This window comes from Adiantum capillus-veneris, chromosome 13, assembly GCF_014529385.1.
Source record: "Adiantum capillus-veneris isolate H3 chromosome 13, ASM1452938v2, whole genome shotgun sequence".
In the NCBI taxonomy this organism is placed as follows: Eukaryota; Viridiplantae; Streptophyta; class Polypodiopsida; order Polypodiales; family Pteridaceae; genus Adiantum; species Adiantum capillus-veneris.
The window spans coordinates 14,725,589-14,739,860 of record NC_140943.1 but is presented as its reverse complement, the minus strand read 5'-3'; the positions used below and the strand labels follow the sequence as shown (position 1 = coordinate 14,739,860).

The following is a 14,272-nucleotide window of genomic DNA, read 5'->3' as shown; positions in this document are numbered from 1 at the left end:
GGAACCTTCAACACATCAACAAAAGTTTAGAATCTTGAGTAGGTTTGAGTTTGAACCACAAGGAATCTCAAGCACAAAACTCATAAGGTGTTTTTAAGCACCACCCATGAAATTTTTTATCAATGGCTTGCATGAACCCACTTACCACCATAACATGACCAAAATCTCTCCATAAAATCTATTTCCTTTGCAAGGCGTATTCAATTCCTAAGTTCCTATGAAAGACAAAGCAAAGAAAAAATGTGTACTTCACTAAGTTCCAAATTAACAAAACTCCCAAGCAAAGTCAAAATTCACAAAAGGCTGTTTCTAAACACCACCCATATATGAAAGATTTTATCTGTGATTTGCATCAAGCTCCTTATCATAGCATGCAAAAAACTCCCACATAGAGTATATGCACTTGTTAGTGAGGTTTATTTTGGTTCCTTGATAAGACAAAATGGAAAAAGAATGCATACTTCACTAAGTCCCAAATTAACAAAATTCGCAAGCAAACGGGATCCATTTTGATTTGGGATTCCCAAAATGTCTCTAAAGTCTCAAACACTTTAATTAGGTGTTCATGACCTAGAAAAGAAAAACACTAGGTATACACGGTCCACCAAGGAGAACAATGCTTTCAAAAAGATTAAAGAGAATCTTATCTCTCAACATGTGCTTATACTGTCGGATCTCTCAAATTCGTTTGAGGTCCAATGCGATTTTGCTTTGGAGCTGTTTTGCTTCAAGAAGGACACGCCATAGCCTACAAAAGTCGAAGGCTCGACCCTGTTGAGCAAGCTCTAGGGATATATGAGAAGGAACCCTTAGCCGCTCTACATGCTCTAGACTCGTGGAAGCACTATTTATTGGGGACTCCTTTAATTCTTCGAACGAATCACCAAAGCCTTAAGTACTTCATGACACAGACCAAGCTCTTCGACAAAAAAATGAGGTGGCCAAATTTCTTTTTGCAATTTCACTTTCATATTGCTCATATTGCTAGCGAGCATAATCAAGTGGCCAATGCACTCTCAAGACGACCGAGAGTGAACGCAGTATCCATAGCAACTCACAATGATCTATCTTCTATAATACATGATTACGCTATTGATCTTGATTTCAGAGATGTGATTTCAGCCCTTGCACTAGGGAAGAAGGAAGAACCATTTACCATACAAGATGGTTATCTTCTCTATGGCTATAGACTATGCGTTACTAGCTCACTACATGAGTAATTAATGTATGAATCTCATGCTCCTCCTTATGTGGGGCATAGAGGGATTCACTCTACCCTAAAAGGGTCAAAAGCATACTTCTATTGGCCTACCATGAAAGCAAACATACAAGAGTAAGTTTCAAAATGTGTGGTATGCCAAAAGAAAAAGTTTGATAGAGGGAAGCAACTTGGATTGCTTCAACGTTTGCCAATTCCTAATTCACCATGGGAGAGCATATCCATGGATATTATCTTTGGATTGCCCAAGTCTATCCATGTGAATACAAGAATATGGACGATAGTAGACAAGTTCGAAAAACAAGCACATTTCATACCTGTCAGAAAGACTATTAAGGCCCATCAAATGGTAACCCTCTTTATATGACAAATTTTCAAGTACCATGGCTTGCCAATGTCTATAGTGTTGGATAGAGATCCTAGAATGAACAATAATTTCTGGAAGGGTCTCTTTGAAATTTAGGTACAAGGCTAGACTTCTCTTCAGCCTATCATCTCCAAATGGATGGCCAAAGTGAAATAGCTAACCTAACAATTCTTGATCTACTAAAAGCTTATGTCACAGAAGTAGATCAAAAGTCCCAATGGGAGAAGTACTTACCTTTTGAGGTGATAGAGGGAAGATAAAAAAGTCCCCTACTACTCAGGTACATGGGAAGATCTATAGCCGAGACTTGCAAGAATCTTTTCAAAAGATTAAGGATGCTTTATCTATCTCTCAACAAAGGCAAAAGGCTACTACTGATAAGCAGAGAAGAGGCCTAGCTTTTAAACAAAATGACTAGGTCTTGCTTAAGTTTCCCAAGGCTCAATTAAGGCACACGACCGGCAAGAATCCTACGGGACATCAAACAGTCTTATGCTAAGTTAGCAAAAAGGTACTATGGTCCCTTTCAAATTCTTAGGCCAATCAATGAGATGACCTATCAATTCAAGTTTCCCAACCATTGGCTCTTACACAATGCTTTCCACGTGAGCTTACTAAAGCCTTACAAAGGAGAGCCACCTCAAAGAAGCAACCCTTGAAGACCCACCAGAGATCGAGGACCAAGAAGAGGTGTTGCAGCCCGAGGCCATTCTCCGACATGAAGACAAGGTATTGAGAGGTGGAAAGTGATGATATCTTATTCAGTTTAAAAATTATCCTTTTGAAGATGCTAGATGGATGCAAGGCACACAAGTAAAGGATAACCAAAACCTTGTCAATGCTTACAATGATTCCCTAGAGTAAGCATATGTAAATATGTTTAAATGAATAGTCTTATAAGACTCTCTGTTTCTTTATTGTGCACAAATGTTAGTCAGTATGCATGTTTAGGATCATGTTTGTGGAGACGACGTCTCCCAAACACCAAGTAGAGCTTGTGACTCTACTATGGAAGATTGATACGTAATAGATAAGGCTCTCAAGCACCAAATGGACTAGTTATCCATTTTGGAATGGTGTCGTAGGGTAAAAGAGGGATCCTCTACCCGCTGGCAAACGGACTAATGACTAGGCTTTATCTTCTCTACCTCATAGTTGAGGATGACTATGATTTCAAGAGAGAGGTAATGTCATAAAAACTAATATCTAATTCTCCCAAATGATCTCATGTTAAACTGATCATTTAATATGGGGAAGTACTAGGGGAGTAAAAGCTAGAATATTGGTAATGCTGCCAGACTGGTCTCTGCAAGGATTAAAAGGAGAGACAATAGGGATCCAAAGAGGGACAATTTGCAAAAGAGCAATGTGCTTCAATGGGGCTTAAAGACCTAAGGTTAAGCTCCATTAAGACTTCCATAGGCTAAAGTTCCTAAATTTAATCCAATTGTCCAAAGGCGAAAGTAGGGGAAAATTGGATGGCCATGGGAAGACTAAAAAGTCTTCCCACATCCCCAAGAAGGAGGGGACGAGTCCTAATGGTAGGATATGAGAGATAAACACATACACACACACACACACACACACACACACACACACACACACACACACACACACACACTCCCAAGCTCTCCCCAAAGGGAACAATGGACACATGGCAGGCTCCTAGGCCAGTTGCCCCCAATTTCCCCTGAAATCCTATTGGATGGCCGTAGAGGTCGACCAATGAGAATTAATATAGAGTAAAATTAAGATAATTAATTCTAAAACGCTTGATAAAAGAACCTATAGAAATTAATCACCCCAAAAGGCTATTGGATAGTCTACCAAGGGGCCAATGAGCATCAAAAGCAGCCCAATGGCTTGCCTGATACCAATTGGCCAGAAGACGAAAGGGTCCAATGAGAGTTTAATAAATAATTTTAATTACCTAAACCTCTCACAAAAGGAAAAAGGGGGAGAAATGTGACAAGGCTATCAATTATGCTTCTAATTTGTGATTGTTTGGCTAAGCTCTACAGGGGCCAATGGGAATCCATCATGAGTAATTGGGAAGAGGGGTCGACCAAGAAGAGAGAGAGGGCTGCATTTTAGTATAACACTTTGCTACACACACACACACACACACACACACACACACAACTCATCTGTGCAAGAAGAATTACATCTCCTTCTCCAAGCATTGAGAAGTTGAGGCCTACACCAACAACTCTTGGCTATGGAATGCAAATCCAACCAAGAGCCAAGCTTCAATGCATGGTCATCTCCTCTACCATGCTAATTACTAAGCTAAGCTATGCTATTAGAGCGATTATGTGAGGAGAATACTTCTATCTTGTAAGATACATCTTCTTCCTCTCAATCTATCCTCATTCCTTGCTAGCTCTCACCATTTTTGAAGGTGTGCACGAGGTCTTGGGACTGAGGCTAGGGACACTAGGTGTGTTACTCAAGCATAATTTGGTGCATGAAGCTTCCATCTTCGTTGCACCAACGAGTTTTGTCAAGGAGCACAAGAACTTTATTGTACAAAAAGTCTCCTTTCATGGGAGAAGCTATAATACAAAGCCTTTATGGAGGGGGGACCTACTCCATGTAAATCTGGTCCTCAACTATTGTCAATTGTTCTATTTATCTCTCTTTTCAAGTATTGTCAATGCCGAATTAGCTAAGTGTAAATTGCTATGTTGCTTTTTCAAATTAAGTACTTTCTCTATGCTCATGAGGAATTTGTTCTTAATGAAATGCTCACTATGTTATCAATTTCCGCTACACACAAGTTACTAGTGCATTAAATGTTACATGGAGGATGACTAATTTGAAGATGATGAAGCCAACGGCATCCACAAACAACAATTCTATTTCTCTCTTTATTGATTTAGGAGCCATGGGCTTAGAATTGGATGACGCTTCTTGTAAGGATCTTTTGGAAGATGATTCATAAATATTTTGTATACTTTAAGTTATGAATTTTTTTAGTCGTGTCATCCATTTATCTCTCTCTCCCCCCTCTTTCTCTCTCTAATTTTGTGAAGCATGCTAAATTATGTTAATCAAGTGATAGTGATTAATTTAATTGATAACAAAAGTGTAAACCATGTGCACACTGCTACAAAATAAATCTTGAGGAAACTAACATAGGTGCTACCATCTCGTAAAATGTGGTCACACTTCACTCTATCATGCTCATGCCTCAACACAAGATGTCATCCATGTTTAGCTTTTCATCTTTGCCGATGCTTGCTTTACGTGGATCAGCCGCATGCATTCCTTTAGGATGGAGCAAGCTCTTTGTTGTTTCATGTTTATATACATAGCTAGCTATTGTTCCATGTTTTTATTTTTTTTGAAAATTTCTTATAACGTTCTTTAATATTTATTAAGGGGGAGGGAACACCAAAACAAAGGGAAACACTAAAATTTGAATATTTAGGCGCTAAAGCGGGTTTCTAGAATAAACGCGGTAATTTTTGTGGCAATAATAGAGGCAACTATCGCAATAATGAGTGCGAAAATAAACAGGACAATATTTGAAATGAAAAAAAAGCCCCCCTTCCCCCCCCCGCCCTCCTCTCTCTTCCTTCCTCGGTTGATTTTGGACTCTCTCTCTACAAAACGTGGGAAAATGCCATTGCAAACAATTAGAGATTTTCATAGTGACGCTTACACTTGGAACCTATGACATAGAAAAAAGGTTGCACGTCTGCACCTCAACTTCCTTCGCAGCCACCCGTGCAACTCTATGGCCATCTCTGCACCTATATCCAAGAGACTCTCGCCTCGACTGTTTTTGCCTATCCCCTCCAGCTCGTTTGACCGCCGCCCTCAACCTCGGGGGGTTCACCATTCAGTACCCCGTATAGAACGTGCGTTCGTGAGGTGTTTAAAAAACCCCTTTTGTAACATGTTTGAATGAATAAAATGACCCCTTATTTTAGGATTTTTTTAACGATTGAATATTAAACCCCCTTATTTTAATGCATCTCTGTTAAATTGCCTAATTTTTTCTATTTTAAAACTCCTCCTTTCGAACTCATGTGATACATTAACATGATTACATAGTGCACCCCCCCGAGCCCTCAACCTCTGCGGCCACCCTGCCCTTCTGCCGTGTCGCGCTTCGCTCGCATCTTCCTTGATTCTCAATTTTTTCTCAATTTATCCCAGCTTGTACCCCTTCTTCTAATTACTCGCTCCTACTGGCTACATGTAAAAAAAATTCATTTGCTACTTTAATAGACTCTCTCCTTATCTCTCCGCTTTCCCTCGCCATCGCTAGCATTGTAGTGCAACCAGTGCCCGCCTACGCATCCTCTGCCCCCTCCTACCTCCACCTCTCCTCACTCTTTCCTCCCTCCTTCGACCTGCACCTCCTCACGCTGCACATATATTGTTGCTGCATTTTCATCGGGCCCGACATGGAGAGGTGATTGCTTCTACCATGTGCATCATCTTCACCTCAAAGAGAGAGAGAGAGAGAGAGAGAGAGAGAGAGAGAGAGAGAGAGAGAGAGAGAGAGGAAGAAGAAGAAGAAGAAGAGAGTTTTAACGTCGTAAGAGACTATCCTAAGAGACCTTAAAGATCTAGCAGACGAGGAGAGTTGAACTCAAGACCTGTTTTTGAGAGAGAGAGAGAGAGAGAGAGAGAGAGAGAGAGAGAGAGAGAGAGAGTCTCACCCTTCCCTTTTCCCTCTCAATCTTTCACCCTTCCCTTATCCTTTTCCGCCTAATAGGGGATTTTTTTATTTTTTCACAGGTGGTACCCCTCACAACTACTTGGAGAGGGAGAAATGGTAACATCCTACCACATTTCGAGGACAGAAAGATTATCTGACTTTTATCTTCTTATTCACGCACAGAACAAGACTTTGGATTAGATAAGTAGTAGTCGGAACATAGAGAGAGAGTGAAGTATGTGTGATTATTGTTACGGGTCTCCTTCTTGGGGAGTAGTTCGGGATCCCCCACCTCTCCTCGGACCCTCGAGACGAGCTCAAGTTCATGACCCGAGGCCTCGAGGGCTCCGAGCCGACGAGAGGCCCCCGGTGTGGGAAGGCCCTTTAGTGGAAAGGGGCATCGAGTGCGTGTCGGGGATTGATACGCGGGAACGCCCTTTGGTGGCTTTAAGAGGGTTCGGTACTAAGGCCGGATGTGAAGGCAATCTGGAGGCGCCTAGGGGATTAAGGCCCAAAGCCATGCAGAAGCGGGGGTTATCGAACCTTCGGGTTCCGAGGTCACTACACAGTGAAGCAAACAGGCTCCATCGCCCGGGCCGCGAGAGCGCGCGCCTGGCGGCCTTCTATCGTGCCTGCTCAGAGGCGGGCAGTGTCAGCACCTTGCGGGGTTGTCTTGGCCGTGAGCTCGCCCGAGAGCGGGAGCCATGAGCCCTTGCATCACAGCTCAGGTGCAGTACGCGGGGTAGCCGAGGGCACCCTCTGCGTAGTAGATTCGGGGCAGCAGGCCTCAGAGCCGCGCCATCCACAGCTCAGGTATTGAGCACAGCCAGCAAGCCTCTTACTCCATCGGGGGCTGTTTTCGGAAAACAGGTTTTGAGGGCTGACCAGCAGGCCCCTCACCCAGAGGGTACTGCCCTTGGTGACCACAGGCAGCGCGAGGGCTGTTGTCAGCAAAAGCAGGTACCGTGCGCGGGGCAGCCGGTTGAGGGGTTGCTCTCTTACCATCCCAGATTGGATCCGCCGGCCATCGCTGTTGGTACAGGCTACGCGTGTGATTGTTTTACAGCGGGTATTGTGTTCAAAGACGACTCTTGGGGCTGCGTATCACATGCGAGACAGTCGGAACAGCTTGACAGGCTACTGGGCGCAAGGCCCCTACATTATGTTGGTTTACTGCTGATGCCCGCAGTGGGCTGTAATACACCCGTAGTGGGTTGTGGATCATTGCTCCCCGCCTGGGCTCCACCGAGCCAGAGCGCCGAAGCCGAATATACCCGTAGTGGGTTGTGGAACCTTGCCTTTCGCCTGGTTTTTCACTGAGCCAGAGCGTCGGGGTCGAATACTCCCGTAGTGGGTTGTGGGTTATTGCTCTACGCCTGGTCTCCGCTGAGCCAGAGCGTCGAGGCCCTGTGTGGCAGCTTTTGCATATCCACCTGGTCTCAGCTGAGCCAGAGTGTCGAGCAGGTTTTTGAAGTTTTGGCTGGTCTCTCGACAGAGACTCGAGCCCATTTTGGTTGAATGCTATACGGGTGAGCCTGAGGCTCCGAACTCGATTGTACTTCCTTTTTTGGATTGAGCCGAGTAGGCTCCCGCTAGTGACGCCGGCCACTATAGACCCGGCCATGGTTTGCTCTCGGGCCTGAGAAGCCCTCGTGTATCGATCTCTGCTGGAGCTTAGTGTTTTCCCGTCTTGTGAGACGAGGGGCCTTAACATTTGGTATCAGAGCCAGGCAAATGGCTTCTTTAAATGCTGGATTTGATGTGGAAGCAGCAGTGTTTTGCTTCGATATGGCGGTGAGCCTATTGTGCGAGAAGTTGGACAGGTGGGGCAAGTGTTTAGCATTGTCCTGGAGTGAGGATGAAATGGAAGAGCGCGTGAACCGCGGGAAGGAAGTGAAGGAAGCATTATGCAGGCTGGATCACACTTGTGACAGGAATAAAAGGCGTTTTGATTGGGACTGTGAAGAGATGCGTCGAGGGCGAAGACGAACCAGGAAGGTCCTTGAAAAGAAGAGGAAAGGTATGCAAGAAGAGTTGAATAGACAAGAGCTGGAGCGGAAGGCACTCCACGATGGGATGGTAACGGTATTGGGACAAATAGACCGCGATGAAGAGATGAGAATGCTTCGTATGCTGGACCGTGATGTAACGCAAAAAATTGATGCTTTGGCTCCCGCCGAGGATACTCTTCCCGGAGGGGATTGGCTGTATAATGCGATGCACGATTGTGCGAATGGAGAGTATGATGATGGTACGCTTGTGCCTGAGCCTTGTATGGCTCCAAACGCTCAGCTGGGCGTGATTGAGGGTGAGGGGCAAGCGGTAACCCCTATCGTATCTGGTCCCCTGTGTGTGGACGAAGGAGAAGAATGCATGAGTGAAGAAGAGTGGACGAGGAAATTGGATGCGATGTTTCCTGGGTATGTCGAGGCCCGTTATGAGGAAGAACTACTGCATGCTACCGGAGGTAATGCTGGTCATACCCTGTTGGATGGGAAGTGGTCGGCTTGCGAGCCATGCTTAATTGATGGGTATGGTACCCGTGAAAAAATGGAGGAGGAACACCAGGTGATCCTTGCTGACCCCCATTCCCCACATGAGAGGGGAGAGCTGGAACACGAAGCATGTGGCGGACTACAGGCTGCTGCCTTCGAATTACCCGAGAAGGGGATTGTGGAAATCCGTGGCGATAAGCCAGTTGCATGCGAAGAAGTGAGAGGAAATGTGGTGAAACTGGAATGTGGCATGTCGGTTGTGACGCCTGGGCGTGAAGTGAATATAAAGGATGTGAGTCGGGTGCGAGTGGTCATTGAAGTGCGAGGCACAGCAAGGTCTGTACTGACAGTAATGCACGACGATTGGGTCACGACATGGGCCAGGGAGATCCGGTTGGGGATGTCTCCGAAGTGGCCTTATAGGCGGAATGCGAGTGAAAAGCTGGCTGAAGTAAAGCCAGTAGGATCAGTCAACGCGGGGTTACGATGTGGCTGCGAAGAACAGGTCCTAGTGGGGACCTACCGCCATGGGGCTGGAGACGGCAGAACTAACTAGTTCTCATTGATGTTACCCTCGATGAGGGGCTGGTTGGTGAAAGGCGCACGAAGCACGACTGTGGGAGGCTTGAGCTTCCTGGACTGGCCTGCCGAGCCAGAAATAATGCAATTAGAGGGCCAGGTGCCCCTTTACCCGAGACGCCTTGCGATGCGGCGGGCGATCTCCTCGAGGATCGAGATGTTTCAAATGAATGCAACCTGCGCTGGGGAGTCGGGCAAGCTGCAGGAAGGTAACCAAGGAGGTGCAGAGGGTGTGCCCGAACATGACACTATGTGGGGACCTTGGGATAGAGGACCCATAATTTTTTTTGTACTAGGATACTGGTACTGGGACAGTATGCTCGCGAGGAGCAGCATCGAATGGGACAGCCTACTGATTGATATGAAAGGGCGGGGGTCTACGACTTCCCACCCATGCGCCCCGTTGGGCAAGCGGGCCCTGAGTGGAGACTCGAGAATGATGGTGAAGACGCGTGACTGCCCAAGTCGGGCATGGCGACCTGGGCTGCTTGGAGTTGTGGCTTACGAGTTAATCAATGTGACCAATGAAGACCTTCCGGGTGTGAGAGTATGCGTATGGGACCCGGGAGACTATTACTCCTGCAAGGATACTTCCGCTTGTGGAATGCGCGAAAGAGCTGAGTGGACAGCATGCCGGAGCACATTGGGCCGAGGCGAAGTTAATTCAGAAGAGTTGGAGCTGTTTTCTGGTTCGGATATGCAGGATGTAGCAAAACAAGGGCTGGCACAAATGCTGCCTACGGATGGCCGATGGGTCCCACCTCGACAGCCAGAGGCTAACGCGAGTAGTCGGGAATGTATCACGATCAGGAGGTGTCGAGCTGAGTCGGAGGATCAGCCAATATCTCAGATGCGTGGTGGAATAAGTAGGTGCAAGAAAAACCACACGTTGGGGCAAGATATGTATGGCCGAGGTTTGTCCCCTAGGCAAGGTGGGCAGTCCAACGAAGGCGTATGCAATGAAAAGACACAGCGCGAGAAGGCGGGCTCCGGTGAGCACCAGCCCGCCTTTCTTTCAGGTAGCTGGGCTAGCCGAGTAGTTAAGCTCTGGCTTTTACAGGTTATCCACTGCTGGTTCGAGTGGGCTCACGGGACACCGAACAATAGGCAGTACATCAGGGGTCTCTGGACGAGAAGGCTAACAGGGCTACGGGCGTGGCCCTCCCAAATGCAGAGTGGGGTCTCACTGGTTCTGGTCATGATGGTCGCATGGTTGGCACTCGAGGAGTGTTGCGAGGAAAGTCAGTGCAGAGGAAGGCAGTTCAGCGGGGAGAGAATACTGCTGAAAGCTACACAAGGCATAACCGAATGGGAGACGAATGCGCATTGGGGGATGCTACCCACAACCATAGATGCGCGGTGGATTCCTCCACGCCGCACTAACTGTGAAGGTTCGGAGAGGAGCAAGGGACAGCTTCCTAAGGTCAGGGGACATTTCGGTAGTTCGTTGAGTACTGATGGTGGGGATGACTCAGAGACAGGAGATACGGCTGTCCAGCTCAAGAAGGGGGCAAATGACTTCCCTTGGCTGGTTGCTTGGATCACGTATACGTCAGAAAAAGGTGTGGGATTCATACCTGCGAGTGATGCTGGACGATGTAAGCCAAATGCTGAGATTGAAACACATTGTTGTGTGGGTAACGTATGTATTCTCGATGAGGACATCGAACTTTTTTGGGGGAGGGGAGAGTGTTACGGGTCTCCTTCTTGGGGAGTAGTTCGGGATCCCCCACCTCTCCTCGGACCCTCGAGACGAGCTCAAGTTCATGACCCGAGGCCTCGAGGGCTCCGAGCCGACGAGAGGCCCCCGGTGTGGGAAGGCCCTTTAGTGGAAAGGGGCATCGAGTGCGTGTCGGGGATTGATACGCGGGAACGCCCTTTGGTGGCTTTAAGAGGGTTCGGTACTAAGGCCGGATGTGAAGGCAATCTGGAGGCGCCTAGGGGATTAAGGCCCAAAGCCATGCAGAAGCGGGGGTTATCGAACCTTCGGGTTCCGAGGTCACTACACAGTGAAGCAAACAGGCTCCATCGCCCGGGCCGCGAGAGCGCGCGCCTGGCGGCCTTCTATCGCGCCTGCTCAGAGGCGGGCAGTGTCAGCACCCTGCGGGGTTGTCTTGGCCGTGAGCTCGCCCGAGAGCGGGAGCCACGAGCCCTTGCATCACAGCTCAGGTGCAGTACGCGGGGTAGCCGAGGGCACCCTCTGCGTAGTAGATTCGGGGCAGCAGGCCTCAGAGCCGCGCCATCCACAGCTCAGGTATTGAGCACAGCCAGCAAGCCTCTTACTCCATCGGGGGCTGTTTTCGGAAAACAGGTTTTGAGGGCTGACCAGCAGGCCCCTCACCCAGAGGGTACTGCCCTTGGTGACCACAGGCAGCGCGAGGGCTGTTGTCAGCAAAAGCAGGTACCGTGCGCGGGGCAGCCGGTTGAGGGGTTGCTCTCTTACCATCCCAGATTGGATCCGCCGGCCATCGCTGTTGGTACAGGCTACGCGTGTGATTGTTTTACAGCGGGTATTGTGTTCAAAGACGACTCTTGGGGCTGCGTATCACATGCGAGACAGTCGGAACAGCTTGACAGGCTACTGGGCGCAAGGCCCCTACATTATGTTGGTTTACTGCTGATGCCCGCAGTGGGCTGTGGGCTGTAATACACCCGTAGTGGGTTGTGGATCATTGCTCCCCGCCTGGGCTCCACCGAGCCAGAGCGCCGAAGCCGAATATACCCGTAGTGGGTTGTGGAACCTTGCCTTCCGCCTGGTTTTTCACTGAGCCAGAGCGTCGGGGTCGAATACTCCCGTAGTGGGTTGTGGGTTATTGCTCTCCGCCTGGTCTCCGCTGAGCCAGAGCGTCGAGGCCCTGTGTGGCAGCTTTTGCATATCCACCTGGTCTCAGCTGAGCCAGAGTGTCGAGCAGGTTTTTGAAGTTTTGGCTGGTCTCTCGACAGAGACTCGAGCCCATTTTGGTTGAATGCTATACGGGTGAGCCTGAGGCTCCGAACTCGATTGTACTTCCTTTTTTGGATTGAGCCGAGTAGGCTCCCGCTAGTGACGCCGGCCACTATAGACCCGGCCATGGTTTGCTCTCGGGCCTGAGAAGCCCTCGTGTATCGATCTCTGCTGGAGCTTAGTGTTTTCCCCGTCTTGTGAGACGAGGGGCCTTAACAATTATATCAGATTTGGTGTTTATCTAAGAAGAGTGTGTGATGAAGTTGGCCAGTCACTGTATGTCTCAAGATGGTAAGAGTGACTCAAGATGGTAAGTATAAGACTCACTGTCCTGTCCGGAGGACAGGCTCGATGAATATTCAACGCGCCTGAATATTCTACTACATAGAAATTTTCACGAAAAGTGAGTGGTGCATCCACAAGGCGCGGGCATTCCTGGTCGACACCGTCGTAGTAGCGAGCGGTAGCATAGCTCCAGTGCAGATTTCCAGAAAGCCAACTGGCTATGCCTTCCAGATATCGGGCCATTCCGGGATTTTCCGTCAGAGCCCTGCACCCTTGTGCCTCTTCTAGAAGGCTTGCAAAGTCCTGGTCTCTCTGTTCAATCATATGCACAGAATGTTCACGCTTTTCTGAAGGTCTGATCCATAGCCAGGGTTGGATGGTTGAAGCCAAATTACCGCAAGTATGTTGCAGAAGTCTGCATTCTGGACATACTCGCTCTTGAGGGAGAAGAGGTCGTTCACCCAGGAGACATGGTCGGTTGCTGCGCTCCTCAAGAGCGTTAAGTCAGGGTAGTCTAGCACGCTCCTGTCAGACTGCACGCCGAGGCCGGTCTCAAAGATGTCGAAGCAGACCTCGAGGCCGGCGCAGTCGCGGCGATGGACTATGTAAGTGTAGAGGTCGGGAATACAGGCAGATTGGCGCCAGGCGACTTGGGTGGCGGCAGAGGCGGCGTAGCGAAGGAGGTTTTGGCGGAAGCGGGCCTGGGAGGCGGGGCTCACAAGTGGGCGCGCATCTCGCTCCACCAGGCCAGCCGCAGATCAAGGACGGCGATGGCCATGTGGCGTTCTGCTACATTAGAGGGCGCTGCCACTTTCGCCTCCCCTATAAACAAGGCCCTGTCAAGCACTTTGAGGAGCGCGTCTGCTGCAGCATGAACCCCTCCTAAGCCCTCTTGCACATCGTCGTGGATGTCGTCAAAGAGGAAGGTCCAGGCCAGGAATTTGGCGGCCACAAGGCAGATAAACGAGGCTTTCCTGCACGTCCGCATAGGCTGCGAAGGTAAGGAGGGGGAAGAGACTATGCATGAGTCTTTCTTCCTCCCGAGTGGTGGAGGCCTTCACTGCGGAGAGCATCCATGCGTCGGCCTTCATCCGGTAAGAGGGGTGCAGGCGCAGCGGCTGCGAGCATGCAAGCGGAGGAATGGTAATTGAGCGTGGAAGAGCATGAGCCGGGCGGCATGGCTCTAAGCCAGTGCTGCCGCTCCTTCTAATTAATGTTGGCGCAATATTTTGCATTATGTCCGTGATATTGCAGAGAGAGAGAGAGAGAGAGAGAGAGAGAGAGACGTTGCAATATATATACACGCGAAGACTCTTGGGAAAGCACTACCCTCCTCACTAATTGACACCTCCATTTGGAGGTCGCATCAATGGCTCACGATCATTAGTTGATCGTGACCGTTGGATTTCTTACGGAATGCAAAAGATTCTCACTTTCTCGGATCTGAGACTTGAACCCACTACCTTCTCTCCCACGGGATTGACTCTAACCACTAAGCTAACGCGCGCTCGTTGAAAGGTGTGTGTGGGATAAGCTTATAGATCACGACGTCGCGGGCAGGTTTACACCTAGTTCACACCGAGTTCGCACTGAGTTCATACCAAATTTAGTGTGGTGTGCAGGCCCTCCCCAGTTCACACCTAGTTCACATCGTGTTCACGTCAAGTTCACACCAAATTTGGTGTGGTGCACATATCTCTGAGTTCAC

At 48.6% G+C, this 14,272-nt stretch overlaps 2 protein-coding genes and 1 pseudogene across 2 annotated transcripts; 2 read left to right on the top strand and 1 right to left on the bottom strand.

Moving 5' to 3' along the window:
• The first annotated feature begins 7,995 nt into the window (after positions 1–7,995).
• LOC147443632 (uncharacterized) lies at positions 7,996–9,312 on the top strand. The gene has a single exon (XM_086526436.1). The coding sequence runs from the start codon at positions 7,996–7,998 to the stop codon at positions 9,310–9,312; it is 1,317 nt and encodes a 438-aa protein (XP_086382562.1).
• Positions 9,313–9,321: 9 nt separating this feature from the next.
• Positions 9,322–12,417, top strand: LOC147443631 (uncharacterized). The gene has a single exon (XM_086526435.1). It carries the CDS (start codon positions 9,322–9,324, stop codon positions 11,980–11,982), a length of 2,661 nt encoding a protein of 886 aa, XP_086382561.1. The 3' UTR covers positions 11,983–12,417.
• A 118-nt stretch (positions 12,418–12,535) lies between these two features.
• LOC147443630 (uncharacterized) lies at positions 12,536–13,983 on the bottom strand (annotated as a pseudogene).
• Between the last annotated feature and the right edge of the window lie 289 nt (positions 13,984–14,272).